The sequence below is a fragment of the Lithobates pipiens genome, unplaced genomic scaffold (assembly GCF_037356315.1).
Source record: "Lithobates pipiens isolate NorthernLeopardFrog02 unplaced genomic scaffold, aLitPip1_a1.2 Scaffold_3, whole genome shotgun sequence".
Lineage (NCBI taxonomy): Eukaryota > Metazoa > Chordata > Amphibia > Anura > Ranidae > Lithobates > Lithobates pipiens.
In genome coordinates, this window is record NW_027507790.1 from 269,975,892 (window position 1) to 269,991,483 (window position 15,592).

The window sequence follows — 15,592 nt, forward strand, 5'->3', positions numbered from 1 at the left end:
AAAATCACGTCTAAAGGGACGAAGGCCCTGCCACTTCCCCCCCCCCATTAGAGCCCTGCAAGTGCAGCAGCTGATTGACCATTATAAAATCACTCCCATTCACTCAGCGCCTGGACGCAGACAAACTACTATTTCTTTAGAGTAACAAAAGGTAGGAATCTGCAAGAAAGTTTGTTAAAAATCCTTACAATGTACATAGATCAGCCAGAGGGGAATTTTTTTTTTTTTTTTTTCTTCAACAAAAGTGGAGTTACTCTTTTTAATTTGATCCTGTATGTAGCTTATTTCAGTCCCCGTACAACAGGGAGCCAATCAGGTGTTCTGTGGTGTAAGGAGCCTGCTGATAGGAGGAGAGAGAGCAAAGAAACGGAGTGATAGGCTCATCGGTCTGTTGCTTCTCCTTTCAGAGTCCAATCACGGACTGGGAAGAGGACGAGACCTGTAAGGCCGAACCATACTTTCCAGTTTGTAGGAAAGAGATGTGCTTGATTCCTCCATCAACGCAGATGGTGCTGACGGGGGAATCGGCAATTGACTTTTCCCAGCAGGGGGAGTGGTGGAAGCCGCCCCCGCTGGGAGAAGACGGTGATTATTGCTAGCGGCAATAGCAGTCGCTAGCGATAATCGATCAACTTGGTCTTACTTTTATTTTTTTTCATTTTTTTGAAAATTATTTTTTTATTTCATTTTAATTTTACATTGAAGGTCCACACCACAACTAAGAGCTATGCGTTTGGCTCGGGGGGGGGTTGCGGTGCGGCCCCATGGATCTCAATGGGTGTGTTTAGCTGAAGTTTAACTATTTCACCGCCTCACCCGAGTGGCCTGTTCAGTATTTACAGATCAGAGTTGTGTGAGAGCTGAACCCTTACCTAAAATCCTCCAGTGCAAAAAAAAAAAAAAAAGGGGGGGGGGGGAGAAAGGCTGCTGCCATGGAAGTTGGCTAAAACAGCATTTTATTAATGCAGGTGAGCAACAGTAAAAACAAAATAATCCAACGTGTTTCAGCTTGCAGGTCTTAATCATGGCTACACGATTAACCGCTTCAGCCCCGGAAGATTTGGCTGCTGAATGACCAGAGCATTTTTTGCGAATTCGGCACTGCGATGATTTAACTGACAATTGCGCGGTCGTGCGACGCTGCACCCAAACAAAAATTGGTGTCCTTTTTCCCCCCCCCCCCACAAATAGAGCTTTCTTTTGCTGTTATTTGATCATCTCTGTTGTTTTTATTTTTTTTACGCTGTAAACATAAAAAGAGCGACACTTTAAAAAAAAAAAACTCAATATTTTGTACTTTTTGCTATAATAAATATCCCTATTTTTATTTTATTTTTTTAAAAAGCTATTTTTTTTCTCAGTTTAGGCCGATATGTATTCGACATATTTTTGGTAATAAAAATTTAAATAAGCCTATTTTGACTGGTTTTGTTAAAAAGTTATAGTGTCTACAACATAAGGGATAGATTTATAGCCTTTTTTTTTTATATATAATATTTTTTTTTTTTTTATACTAGTAATGGCGGCAATCTGCAATTTTTATCGGGACTGTGACATTGCGGCGGACACCGGTCGCTTTTGACACATATTTGGGACCATTGACATTTATACAGCGATCAGTGCTATGAAAAAGCATTGATTACTGTAAAAATGTCACTGGCAACGAAGGGGTTAACACTAGGGGGCGATCAAGGGGTTAACTGTGTTCCCTGGGAGGTGATTCTAACTGTAGGGGGAGGGGGACTGACTAGAGGAAGTGACGGATCGTGGTTCCTAGCTAATAGGAGCACACGATCTGTCACTCCTCTCAGAACAGGGAAAAGTGTGTGTTTCCGTCGGGCACGAGCATCGGCACCCCCGCTGTGCAGCGGGCGTGTTCTAACTGAAGGGGGGAGGGGACTGTCTAGAGGAGATGACAGATCGCTGTTCATACTTTGTATGAACAGACAATCTGTCTCTTCTCCCCTCAGATACGCACACAGATCCCGGTTCTCGCTGCGTCACGAGCGATCGCGGGAGCCCGGCGGTCAGTGGGCTCACTGGGCACTCACTCGGGCGGTGGCGCGCGCACCCCTAGTGGCCACAGGGGGGCGAAAGAGCTGTAAGGTAACGTTGTTTCGCCCAGCCGTGCCAGTTTTGCTGTGACTGCTGGTCGGCAAGTGGTTAAGGCCTTAAGGCCGAAACGCGCTGGGTGGTTTGGAACGCGTTGGGTTGTTCACCTGCAATAATAATGCAATGTTTTGCTTGGAGGCTTGTAGAGGATGAGTGCCATGTTCTTGAGGCAGTCCAGGCATTACACTGGGGGTAGTAGCTCAGATGTACCCGTTCCTGAAATCTTCCAGTGCTTTTGAGGAATTATATCTAGACAAGGAGCCACTGTCTAGTTCTATGTTATGTGGTATATTATTATAACATCCCCCCTCCCCCGGTGGGGTTTTTCATGTGTTTCAGAAATCACATGTGTACAAGAAAACCCTCCAAGCCTTAATCTACCCCATTTCCTGCACAACGCCTCACAACTTCGAGGTCTGGACGGCCACCACCCCCACCTATTGCTACGAGTGTGAGGGTCTCCTGTGGGGGATCGCCCGGCAGGGGATGCGCTGCTCCGAATGCGGGGTCAAATGTCACGAGAAGTGCCAGGACCTGCTGAACGCCGATTGCCTGCAGAGTAAGTTCTCCTGGAGATGAGTTCCCGTAATCTTTCTGTATGTTTTGTTCCCACCATGAAGAACATGGAGAATGCGAGGGTGCGAAAATAAAGATCTCAGAGCTTTATATAGAGAAGTTCAGTCCTTCCTGTCTTTTCAGAGAGATAATTAGGCCCACGGGGGGGTTCAGGCATGGATACTGGTGTCAACCTGGTGACAACAGAACGCCCGCCGGTGCCCCCGAGGTCTTAGGGGTTGTCACGCTGAAGGTGGTTGAACGTCCTCCTGGTGGCGTCCCGCTTGCACACATTCCGTAGACGCGTCTGCTTTACACCTACTCCCGGCTGTGCTCGTTTGTCAAATTGTGCTCTACGGAGGCGTTCAACCGTCCAATCATCATCACCTGGAAGGCTTGCCGACTCCGTGTCTTCCCTGGCGCTATCTGCCAGCTCCAGCCGCTGGTTATGTGTGACAGCGCAGGGTATCATTTCCTTTCCGCTCTGCATCCCCCACATATCGCTAATCGCAGCTCTCCTCTCCTTCTCAGGTTTACTATAACACCCGCAGGCGGGATCACGCCGTCCGCCAAACTCTGTTTATTTACAGTGAGCTATGGAAGATAACTGAGCTCCCAGCCTTGGATGCATATACGCTATATTGCCAAAAGTATTGGGACACCCACCTTTTACATGAACTATAATGACGTCTTAGTCCGTAGGGTTCAATATTGGGTTGGCCCCCACCCTTTTCATCTATAGCAGCTTCAACTCTTCTGGGAAGGCCGTCCACAAGGTTTAGGAGTGTGTCTATGGGAATGTTTGACCGTTCTTCCAGAAGCGCATTTGTGAGGCCAGGCGCTGATGTTGGACGAGAAGGCCTTTCTCGCAGTCTCCGCTGTAATTCATCCCAAAGGTGTTCTATCGGGTTGAGGTGCAGCCCAGTCAAGTTCCTCCACCCCTAACTCACTCATCCATGTCTTTATGGACTTTACTTTGTGCACTGGTGCTCAGTCATGTTGGGAACAGGAAGGGGCCGTCCCCAAACTGTTCCCACAAAGTAGGGAGCATGAAATTGTCCAAAATGTCTTGGTATGTTGACGCCCTAAGTGTTCCCTTCACTGGAACTAAGGGGCCAAACCCAACCTCTGAAAAGCAACCCCACACCATTAATCCCTCCTCCACCAAATGAGCGTGTTTGTGAGGTCAGGCACTGATGGTGGACGAGAAGGCCTGGCTTGCTCTAATTCAGTGGTCATCAACCCTGTGCTCAGGGCCTCACTAAGGCTGCTTTCACACTGCAGCGGGAGCGGCGTCGGCGGTAAAGTGCCGCTATTTTTAGCGGCGCTTTACCGTCGTTTTAGCGGCGGTGTGCGGGCGCTAGCGGGGTGGTTTTAACCCCCGCTAGCGGCCGAAAAGGGGTTAAACCCGCCCGCAAAGCGCCGCTGCAGCGGCGCTTTGCCGGCGGTATTGCCGCGGTGTCCCATTGATTTCAATGGGTAGGAGCGGTGAATACACCGCTCCTTCACCGCTGCAAAGATGCGGCTAGCAGGACTTTTTTCACCGTCCTGCCAGCGCATCGCTCCAGTGTGAAAGCCCTCCGGCTTTCACACTGGAGTGAAAGGGGCCGGTTTTTTCAGGCGCTACACAGGCGCTATTTTTAGCGCTGTAATGCCTGAATACCGCCCCAGTGTGAAAGCAGCCTAACAGGCCAGGTTTTATGTATTACCTTGGGGGAGATGCAGACTAGAATACTGCAATCACTGAGCAGCAAATGATATCACCTGTGATGTATTTCAGTTATCTTGCAAACCTGGCCTGTTAGTGGGCCCTGAGGACGGGGTTGATGACCACTGCTCTAATTCATTCCAAAGGTGTTCTATTTGGCTGAGGTCAGGACTCTGTGTAAGTCAGTCAAGTTCCTCCACCCCAAACACGCTCATCCATGTCTTTATCGACCTTCATTTGGTGGAGGGGGGATTATAGTGCGGGGGTGTTTTTCAGGGGTTGAGTTCGGCCTCTTAGTTTCAGTGAAGGAACTCTTAAGGCGTCAGTATACCAAGACATTTTGGACAATTTTATGCTCTTAACTTTGTGGGAACAGTTTGGGGATGGCTCGTTCCTGTTCCCAACAAGACTGCCCACCAGTGCACAAAGCAAGGTCCATAAAGACATAATGAGCAAGTTGGGGATGGAGGAACTTGACTGGCCTGCACAGAGTCCTGACCTCAACCTCATAGAACACCTTTGGGATAAATTAGAGCAGAGACTGCGAGCCAGGCCTTCTCATCCACATCAGTGCCTGACCTCACAAATGCGATTCTGTAAGAATGGTCAAACGTTCCCATAGACACACTCCTAAACCCTGTGGACGGCCTTTCCAGAAGAGTTGAAGCTGTTATAGCTGCAAAGGGTGGGCCAACTCAATAGTACACCCTACGGACTAAGACTGGGATGCCATTAAAGTTCATGTGTGTAAAGACAGGTGTCCCAATACTTTTGACAATATAGTGTATATACTAATGTATACACTGACGGCATGCATGCCTTGGAGGTAGCCCCCATCCTCCTCATAATTCAGTTCAGTACATCTCTGCAGTGCATGCACCTTTCCCCTTGTTTTGTCTCTTTAACCCATGATCGCCAGCTTTGGCTGGTCCTTTAAAGTTATTAAACCTTGCATATGAAATATATGAGTAGATTCCCCTATAGTGTGTACTTGTCACAAAAGCACTACGTGTCATTTCTGTCTGCTGCTTCATTCCTCTGCTATCGCTTTTGAAAAAAACAGTTGTAACTGTTTATCTGCAGCAATCTTCCCTCAACATCTAAAGTTCACAGTATACACAGAGAGCTGATTGGAGGGAAGGGACACACCCCCCCTTCACACAGCACACCGGGATAGAGCTGAGGCTGTCATTCAGCTGGAGGTCCCTCCCCTGTCACCATGTTTTTCTTGGTGTCAGAAAAACTTATCAGAAGTGACTCATGCTGATAGCAGGGGAAGGAAGCAGCACACAGAAATGGCACCCCATGCTCATGACTGAAACAAGTACCCACTATAGAGTGTTATGCTTTGTTCAGGTTTCATGTTTGAGGTTTACAATCACTTTAAGTTCAACAAGGTGCATGCAACCTCTAGGACCTATCCCTTTAATTTACATTTTTACTGAGCACCAGGAGTATAGCTATTGCTATACTTCCAGTGCTGGACTTTTTGGTCTCAGCTCTAGGAGCTGCAGAGTCTTATGCAGCCGTTTTGCCTGCAACCCAGAGAACTTTGTATTATGTGAAATCTATTCACAAAATACAATGCCTTGTGTGAATAGACAGTGGAGGGGAGGGGCTTGTTGTGTGAGAAAGCAGCATTGTTCACGTCAGAGCTCTGGGGGTATAGTGCTAGCTGTACTCCCTGTGCTCAGTAAATCTGTCAGTTTTAATCAAAAGAGAGAAGTCCATGAGGGGGCTTGTGCCTAACCCATGATTGGACTTAACCCATAGTAAGCCAACACATTTTAACAAGTAGCTGAATTGCTAGAGTTCAGCGTGACGTTAACGATTGAAGTTGGTCACGCGCTCAGCATAAAAACGTCAGTCTCCATCTACAAATATCTGCAGTGTGTAGGTGTTAAGGCCTTCCTTCCCTACTGCTGCACATTCAGTATCACAAAAGTAAGTACACCCCTCACATTTTTGTAACTATTTTCTTCTATCTTTTCATGTGACAACACTGAGGAGATGACACTTTGCTACAATGTAAAGTAGTGAGTGTACAGCTTGTATAACAGTGTCAATTTGCCGTCCCCTCAAAATAACTCAACACACAGCCATTAATGTCTAAACTGCTGGCAACAAAAGTGAGTACACCCCTAAGTGAAAATGTCCAAATTGGGCCCAATTAGCCATTTTTCCTCCCCAATGTCATGTAACTTGTTAGTGTTACAAGGTCTCAGGTGTAAATGGGGAGCAGGTGTGTTAAATTTGGTGTTATCACTCTCACACTCTAATACTGGTCACTGGAAGTTCAACATGGCGCCTCACAAGTGAGTACACCCCTAAGTGAAAATGTCCAAATTGGGCCCAGTTAGCCATTTTCCCTCCCCCGGTGTCATGTGACTTGTCTTCCCCAAACAGTTTGCTGAAGACAAGCAGACTAAGGACATGGATTATTGGAACCATGTCCTGTGGTCTGATGAGATCAAGATAAACTTATTTTGTTCCGATGGTGTCAAGCTTGTGTGGGGGAAACCAATGGTGGTCGGAGTGTCATGGTCTGGGGCTGCATGAGTGCTGCCAGCACTGGGGAGCTACAGATCATTGAGGGAACCATGAATGCCAACATGTACTGTGACATACTGAAGCACAGCATGATCCCCTCCCTTCAGAGACTGGGCTGCAGGGCAGTATTCCAACATAACGACCCCAAACACACCTCCAAGATGACCACTGCCTTGCTAAAGAAGCTGAGGGTGAAGGTGATGGACTGGCCAAGCATGACTCCAGACCTAAACCCTATTGAGCATCTGTGGGGCATTCTCAATAGGAAGGTGGAGGAGTGCAAGGTCTCCAACATCCACCAGCTCTGTGATGCCCTCATGGAGGAGGGGAAGAGGACTCCAGTGCCAACCTGTGAAGCTCTGGTGACCTCCATGCCCAAGGCGGTTAAGGCAGCACTAGAAAAAAATGGTGGCCACACAAAATATTGACACTTTGGACCCAATCTGGACATTTTCACATAGGGGTGTACTCACTTTTGTTGCCAGCGGTTTAGACATTAATGGATGTGTGTTGAGTTATTTGGAGGGGACAGCAAATTTACACTGTTATACAAGCTGTACACTCACTACTTTACATTGTAGACAAGTGTCATTTCTTCAGTGTCGTCACATGAAAAGATAGAAGAAAATATTTACAAAAATGTGAGGGGTGTACTCACTTTTGTGAGACACTGTATATATTAGGTGGTTGGCATAAGGGTAATATTGAGCATTTTAAAGATACAGAAACACACCAGAAGTCTAACATCACTCAAAGCATCTGAAGACCCCCAATGTAGGGAAGGATGCTCACCAGTGAATCAAACCGCACTGTATGTAATGATTAGATGTGGTCGTGATTACAGATAGACCTCGACTCCTGCTACAGGACCCATTGGGGGAGCCTCAGTGGGTCCTGTAGCAGGAGTTGAGGCCTATCTGTAATGTGACTTCAACTAGCCATTACACACATTACGGTTTGACTTACTGGTGAGCGCCCTTCCCTCTTCTGCCCCAACCTGTAGGTTGCTGTGGTTGGGCATTTGAGCCCAATGGAGATGACCTGTGATTTCTGTCCTGACTGCAGGGGCGGCAGAGAAGAGCTCGAAGCACGGAGCGGAGGACCGCACGCAGAACATCATCATGGCCATGAAGGATCGGATGAAGATCCGGGAGAGGAACAAGCCAGAGATTTTCGATCTGATCCGAGATGTCTTCACCTTCAACAAAGTGACCCATGCTCAGCAGATGAAGACCATGAAACAAAGTGTGCTGGATGGCACGTCGAAGTGGTCAGCCAAGATCACCATCACCGGTGAGTCTACGACATGGCACTAAATCTATGATTAGTATGTGGATAAGGGCAAAAAGGGTGAGAAACTCCACCAGGTTTGTATTGCTTTCTGCATGTCTCCATTATGGGGGGACATCTGCTCAATTCCTGTGCTGTCACCAGGACAGGACGTGTGAGGGTAGGTGGTCAGACAGCGATGCAAGATTGGAAGACACTCTCACCCTTTCCCACACTCCATGCAAAAGTATAAAAATATTACAGAACTTCACCTAAAAGGGAAAGTTCAGCTTTTCTGCTTGTGCCCCCCCTCCCCCTTACCCCCTGCTGCAGCCTCCTGGGACACAACACCAGTCCCAGAGGCTACGGAACCATATACACAGCTCAGCAGGTCCCAGGAGGCTACGGGACCATTCACACAGCTCAGTAGGTAGGAGGATATGGGACCATTTACACAGCTCAGTACGTCCAAGGAACCTACAGGACCATTTACACAGCACAGAAGGTCCTAGAAGGGTACGGGACCATTCACACAGCTCAGTAAGTCCTAGGAGGCTATGGGACCATTCACACAGCTCAGTAGGTCCTAGGAGGGTACGGGACCATTCACACAGCTCAGTAGGTCCCAGGAGGCTACGGGACCATTCACACAGCTCAGTAGGTCCTAGGAGGCTACGGGACCATTCACACAGCTCAGTAGGTCCTAGGAGGCTACGGGACCATTCACACAGCTCAGTAGGTCCCAGGAGGCTACGGGACCATTCACACAGCTCAGTAGGTCCTAGGAGGGTACGGGACCATTCACACAGCTCAGTAGGTCCTGGGAGGCTACGGGACCATTCACACAGCTCTGTAGGTCCTAGGAGGGTACCGGACCATTCACACAGCTCAGTAGGTCCTAGGAGGGTACGGGACCATTCACACAGCTCAGTAGGTCCTAGGAGGGTACGGGACCATTCACACAGCTCAGTAGGTCCTAGGAGGCTACGGGACCATTCACACAGCTCAGTAGGTCCCAGGAGGCTACGGGACCATTCACACAGCTCAGTAGGTCCTAGGAGGGTACGGGACCATTCACACAGCTCAGTAGGTCCTGGGAGGCTACGGGACCATTCACACAGCTCTGTAGGTCCTAGGAGGCTACAGGACCATTCACACAGCTCTGTAAGTCCTAGGAGGCTATGGGACCATTCACACAGCTCAGTAGGTCCTAGGAGGCTACGGGACCATTCACACAGCTCAGTAGGTCCCAGGAGGCTACGGGACCATTCACACAGCTCAGTAGGTCCTAGGAGGCTACGGGACCATTCACACAGCTCAGTAGGTCCTAGGAGGGTACGGGACCATTTACACAGCTCAGTACGTCCAAGGAACCTACAGGACCATTTACACAGCACAGTAGGTCCTAGGAGGGTACGGGACCATTCACACAGCTCAGTAAGTCCTAGGAGGCTATGGGACCATTCACACAGCTCAGTAGGTCCTAGGAGGGTACGGGACCATTCACACAGCTCAGTAGGTCCTAGGAGGCTACGGGACCATTCACACAGCTCTGTAGGTCCTAGGAGGCTACAGGACCATTGACACAGCTCTGTAGGTCCTAGGAGGCTATGGGACCATTCACACAGCTCAGTAGGTCCTAGGAGGGTACGGGACCATTCACACAGCTCAGTAGGTCCTAGGAGGGTACGGGACCATTCACACAGCTCAGTAGGTCCTAGGAGGGTATGGTACCATTCACACACAGCTCAGTAGGTCCTAGGAGGCTACGGGACCATTCACACAGCTCAGTAGGTCCCAGGAGGCTACGGGACCATTCACACAGCTCAGTAGGTCCTAGGAGGCTATGGGACCATTCACACAGCTCAGTAGGTCCTAGGAGGCTACGGGACCATTCACACAGCTCAGTAGGTCCCAGGAGGCTACGGGACCATTCACACAGCTCAGTAGGTCCTAGGAGGCTATGGGACCATTCACACAGCTCAGTAGGTCCTAGGAGGGTACGGGACCATTCACACAGCTCAGTAGGTCCTAGGAGGGTACGGGACCATTCACACAGCTCAGTAGGTCCTAGGAGGGTACGGGACCATTCACACAGCTCAGTAAGTCCCAGGAGGGTACCTGACCATTCTCCAGGGAGGTTATCTAATACGAGGAGCCGCAAAAGCCGCCCATGGACCCCACAAATGGATGTTCAGGGCCACTCTGTGCAAAACAAGCTGCACAGTGGAGGTAAGTATGACATGTTTGTTGTTTTAAAAAAAAAAAAGAAACGATCCTTTAGTATCATCACTTTAAGTATGAAGAATAAAAGAGAGAAAAAGGGAGAGAGGAGGAGAAGGGGGAAAGGAAAAAGAGGGAGGAGGGGAGGAGGAAGGAAAAGAGGGGGGGGGGGGGGGGAATAGACGCGGAAGGTGAGGGAAACCAGGATAGAAGAAGGGGCGGGGGGGGTAAAAGGTTGGAAAAATAAAAAAGAAAGAAAATCGACTGAAAAATATAGTTTTAATATTGTAGAATAGGCTGTAAAACTGACTTGAGATAGAGGATTCATAGAGCTGAAATGGATAGAAAATGAAAATATTAGATTACCGACCTTTTGGGTCAGCAGATCCAGTGCAACACCCGAGACATTTCGTCTTTGAAGTTTAAGCGCAACTAGTGAAGATGAGAGACAAAGTTGCACAGCACAAACTTCAATAAGTCCATTCCCAGTGACCGTGTGAGGTGCTCTCTAAATTCTGGAATTTGAATTTGAATTAAGTCAAACCACTTTAGAAAAGTTTCAACGTTTGCTGGAGTTAGCAGTTCATAAAGTGGTTTGTCTCACACTGACCTCTCCTCTCTTGCAGTTCTCTGCGCTCAGGGTTTGCAGGCCAAGGACAAGACGGGCTCTAGTGATCCCTACGTCACCGTACAAGTGGGGAAGACCAAGAAGAGGACAAAAACCATCTACGGCAACCTCAACCCCGTGTGGGAGGAGAAATTTCACTTGTAAGTACTCCGAAGCAGCCATTCATTTATAAAAAGCGGCTAGAGCAGGGATATGCAATTAGCGAAAGTCCAGCTGTTGCAGAACTACAAGTCCCATGAGGCATAGCAAGACTCTGACAGCCACAAGCATGACACCCAGAGGCAGAGGCATGATGGGACTTGTAGTTTTGCAACAGCTGGAGGTCCGCTAATTGCATATCCCTGAGCTAGAGCAACATGAGGGGTGTGGTCATTTCAACCAATCGGGTCCCAGAAACCCTCCTCTGTGTGCCTTTCTGAACCTAGTTCCCCTTTGTTAGTTAGTTAGTAAGGATGAATAAAGACACCAGTCCAATCATCCCTATCACTATCCCTGTATATTGCACACTCACATCGGTCCCTACCCTCAAAGAGCCCAGAATCCAAGGTCCCCATTCATATACTAGGGCCAATTTTGGACAGAAGCCAGTTAACCTACCTGCATGTCTTTGGAGTGTGGGAGGAAACCAGAGTACCCAGAGGATTCCCACGCAGGCACCGGGAGAACATGCAAACTCCAGGCAGGTAGTGTCATGGTTGGGATTTGAACCAGCGACCCTTTTTACTGCTAGACGAGAGTGCTAACCACTACACCACTGTGCCGTTTAATTTAAGGTTAAATGCTTCAGCATTCATCATCCCCGTCCAGATTCAGCATAATCACTGGCCATTGAACCACTCTCCTTGGACAAGGGGGTTGGCACATAGGGGCTGAGCTTTTCCTGGAAGTTTGTAAAATCAGGCACCAGTAGCAAAGTGAAGCCAGTTTCAGGGGGGCACACAGAGGAAAGTTTTTATGGCTAACCAAAGGCAAACATAGGCGCCTAGAGTTGTTTGTTCTTGGAGAGGAATTCTGACAGGCTCACTCTAAATCACTCTAAAAAAAAAAAGTTAAATTAAAGCTGAGCTTCGGACAGAAATATCAGATCGAAAGGGCTTTTTTTTTCTCAGAGAATAGGTGCAGGTACTCCTGCCTTGCACGTAAACCCTTATCTCCACCTCGGAGCACCGTCCTTTGGTTCCACCCCCTACCCACCTCCAAGCACCATTCCTTGGTTCCACCCCCTACCCACCTCCAAGCACCATTCCTTGGTTCCACCCCCTACCCACCTTCGAGCACCGTCCCTTGGTTCCACCCCCTACCCACCTCCAAGCACCATTCCTTGGTTCCACCCCCTACCCACCTCCAAGCACCATTCCTTGGTTCCACCCCCTACCCACCTCCGAGCACCATTCCTTGGTTCCACCCCCTACCCACCTCCAAGCACCGTCCCTTGGTTCCACCCCCTACCCACCTCCGAGCACCGTCCCTTGGTTGCACCCCCTACCCACCTCCGAGCACCATTCCTTGGTTCGACCCCCTACCCATCTCCGAGCACCGTCCCTTGGTTCCACCCCCTACCCACCTCCAAGCACCCTCTCTTGGTTCCACCCCTTACCCACCTCCGAGCACCGTCCCTTGGTTCCACCCCCTCTATCCACTCCCAAGCACCCTCCCTTGGTTCCACCCCCTACCCACCTCCAAGCATCCTCCCTTGGTTCTACCTCTACCCACCTCCAAGCATCCTCCCTTGTTTCCACCCCCAAGCATCCTCCCTTGTTTCCACCCCCTACCCACCTCCAAGCACCCTCCCTTGGTTCCACCCCCTACCCACCTCCAAGCATCCTCCCTTGTTTCCACCCCCTACCCACCTCCAAGTTCTGCCCCTTTTGAAGAATACAGAACGGAGTATCATTTTGTGGTATTAAATAATTTGTGTGGAATTTGTAAATTATATCAAGAAAAGCAGTAAAAAAGATCCCCTGCAGTCATCAACTATAGTTCCCCCAGCAACAATAGACCCTCCAGCAGCAAAAGACCCACCACAACAAAACACCTCCAGCAACAATTGACCCCCCCCCAAAAAACAAACAAACATAATACCTCCCCAGCAACATTAATAAACCTCAGCAGCACTAGATTCATACCAGCAACAATAGTTCTCCCAGCAGCCAGCAACAATAAACCCCTCCCTCCAAAGTAGATCACACCCAGCAACAATTGTCTTCCTTCCAGCAACAACAGACCTCCCCAGCAACAATAGACCCCCCCCCCCCCACAACAGTAGATCTCCCCCCGATGGCAATAGGCCCCCCAGCAACAACAGAACCTCCAGCTCTCCCCAGCACCCCTTGCCATTACATGCTGTACATTTAGTGCTGGAGGTGTCGGAACTGCGTTCCGCCCACTTTCCTGCTGAGAAAAAGCCCTGCAGATCAGTATTCTGGCTTGCTATTTTCAAAGCACCTCAGCCACCGCAGTATTGCCGTATGACGGCTACCGTGTTGTCATCTCGTTGTGGGAGGGCACCTATTGATGTCCTCCCGGTACTGCGCCTCCTAGAACCGGTGTGTTTACATCATGATTAACCGTTATTGGACACAGCTGGTCACAGATCAGGGTTAAGAGCCAATTACAGCAACTCTTTACCACATGATCAGCTGTGTCTAATAATGGTTAATCATGATGTAAACACACTCACTGGTTAAAATCCGTGTCCTAATTTTTTTTTTTTGCCAGATCTGGTATGTGCGCCATACATGATATGGGGCGTCCTGTTATTTAACACCTCCCCTCCCCCCGCCTATAGGAGAATGACAGCTGGACAATGGCTTTACCATCCTGACTGGACGTCATATGATGTCCTTCACTTGCACCACTCATGGGCACCCCCCCCGGTGGTGAGTTGTGTCCAATGACAGCTGATCACATGTAAACAAATTCCAGTTTTTGGTATTTCCTTTCCTCAGAACTGTCAGTGTCTGAGGAAAGGAAAGCCGATAAGTGGCTTTCCAGTTACAGGGGCCATTTACTTACGTAATAATCGGGGGAACTGATTATCAGTGCTGCCTGTCCGTGCCTCTGCATCAGTGCTGCCTGTCAGTGCCCATCAGTGCTGCCTGACAGTGCCCATCAGTGCTGCCCGTCAGTGCCCATCAGTGCTGCCTGTCAGTGCCTCCACATCAGTGCCCATCAGTTTAGACAAAAAATTACTTATTTACAAAATTGTATAACAGAAAGGAAGAAATTGTTTGTTTTTTTTTTTGTTTTTTAATCTTCAGTCTTTTTTATTTATTTATTTTTCAGCAAAAAATAAAAACCCAGTGGAGATTAAATACCACCAAATAAAAAGCTCTATCTGTCTCAAAACTGTCACATATGTACAGTGTTGCATGACCGTGCAATTGTCATTCAAAGTGTGTAAATATTTTAAGTCTAGAGGAGAAAAGATTTAATCTCCAAATACGGAAAGGTTTCTTCACAGTAAGAGCTGTGAAAACGTGCAATAGACTCCCTCCAGAGGTGGTTCTGGCCAGCTCAGTCAATTGCTTTAAAGAAAGGCCTGGATTCTTTCCTAAAAGTTGAATCAACTGTGGATGAAGGATTGTGTATATGGGATTGCATGATATTCTTTTCTTTCTTTCTTTTTTTGTTTAAAGCGGTGTTCTGCCCAAAAAACAATAAAATAAAAGCCAGCAGATACACATACTGCAGCTGCTGGCTTTTAATAATTGGACACTTACCTGTCCTGGAGTCCTGCGATGACGGCACCGCAGCTGATGTTTCCATCAGCTGTCAGGTGCTGCCCCCCACCATTGCGGGTAAGGGTACCCGGTGTAGTGTCATATTTTGCTCCCCATCATAGAATGCTCCGGAAGTGATGTTGCGGCCAGAAATTTAGCACTGCGCATGCGCGATGCGTTCCAAACACTTGCGCCATGCGTTCCAAATGATTTGCGACAATGCAGACCAGTGAAACCGTCAGATAATGTCAGAGAAGTGAGGGGAGGTAATCCCCTCCCTGAGCCACAGTTACCTGCTCTCTCTCCGCCGCTCTCTGCTCTGTCTAAAGTTAATGTCACGATTACCTCCCCTCACTCCCGTGACATTATCTGACGGTTTCACTGAACTACATTGTCGTAAATCCTCTGGAACGCATGGTGCAAGCATTTGGAACGCATCGCGCATGTGCAGTGCAACATTTCTGACCGCAACGTCACTTCCGGAGCATTCTATGATGGGGAGCAAAATATGACACTACACCGGCAGTGTAACCTTACGGCTTCATGCCAGGAACCCTACTCTGCGTGCGCGGGGCCCCGCTCCTCTCGCCTACTGGCCCAGCGACAGGGGGAGGAGGAGGGAGGGAGCCCCGTGGTGATGTCAAGGGCCGCGGCCCAGACTCCTGGAAGTGGGAACAGGATACCTGTCAAAGAAAAGGGTGCCAATTGTGGGGGAGAGGAGTTCAACTTTTGAGTGGAACTCCGCTTTAGTTGGTTAAACTGGATGGATTTTTGTCTTTTTTTTTTTTCAACCTGGCTAACTATGTAAAGCAGGGGTCTCAAACT

At 48.7% G+C, this 15,592-nt stretch overlaps 1 protein-coding gene across 9 annotated transcripts in view; it reads left to right on the forward strand.

Moving 5' to 3' along the window:
- The window catches only part of UNC13B (unc-13 homolog B), a 626,059-nt gene that overhangs the window by 382,255 nt on the left and 228,212 nt on the right, over window positions 1–15,592 (forward strand). For all 9 annotated transcript variants that reach the window (XM_077463165.1, XM_077463167.1, XM_077463166.1 and 6 more), the window contains 3 exons: window positions 2,452–2,671; window positions 7,991–8,218; window positions 11,044–11,185. In XM_077463165.1, coding sequence (XP_077319291.1) covers window positions 2,452–2,671; window positions 7,991–8,218; window positions 11,044–11,185 — 590 coding nt within the window. The remainder of the gene's footprint in view (window positions 1–2,451; window positions 2,672–7,990; window positions 8,219–11,043; window positions 11,186–15,592) is intronic.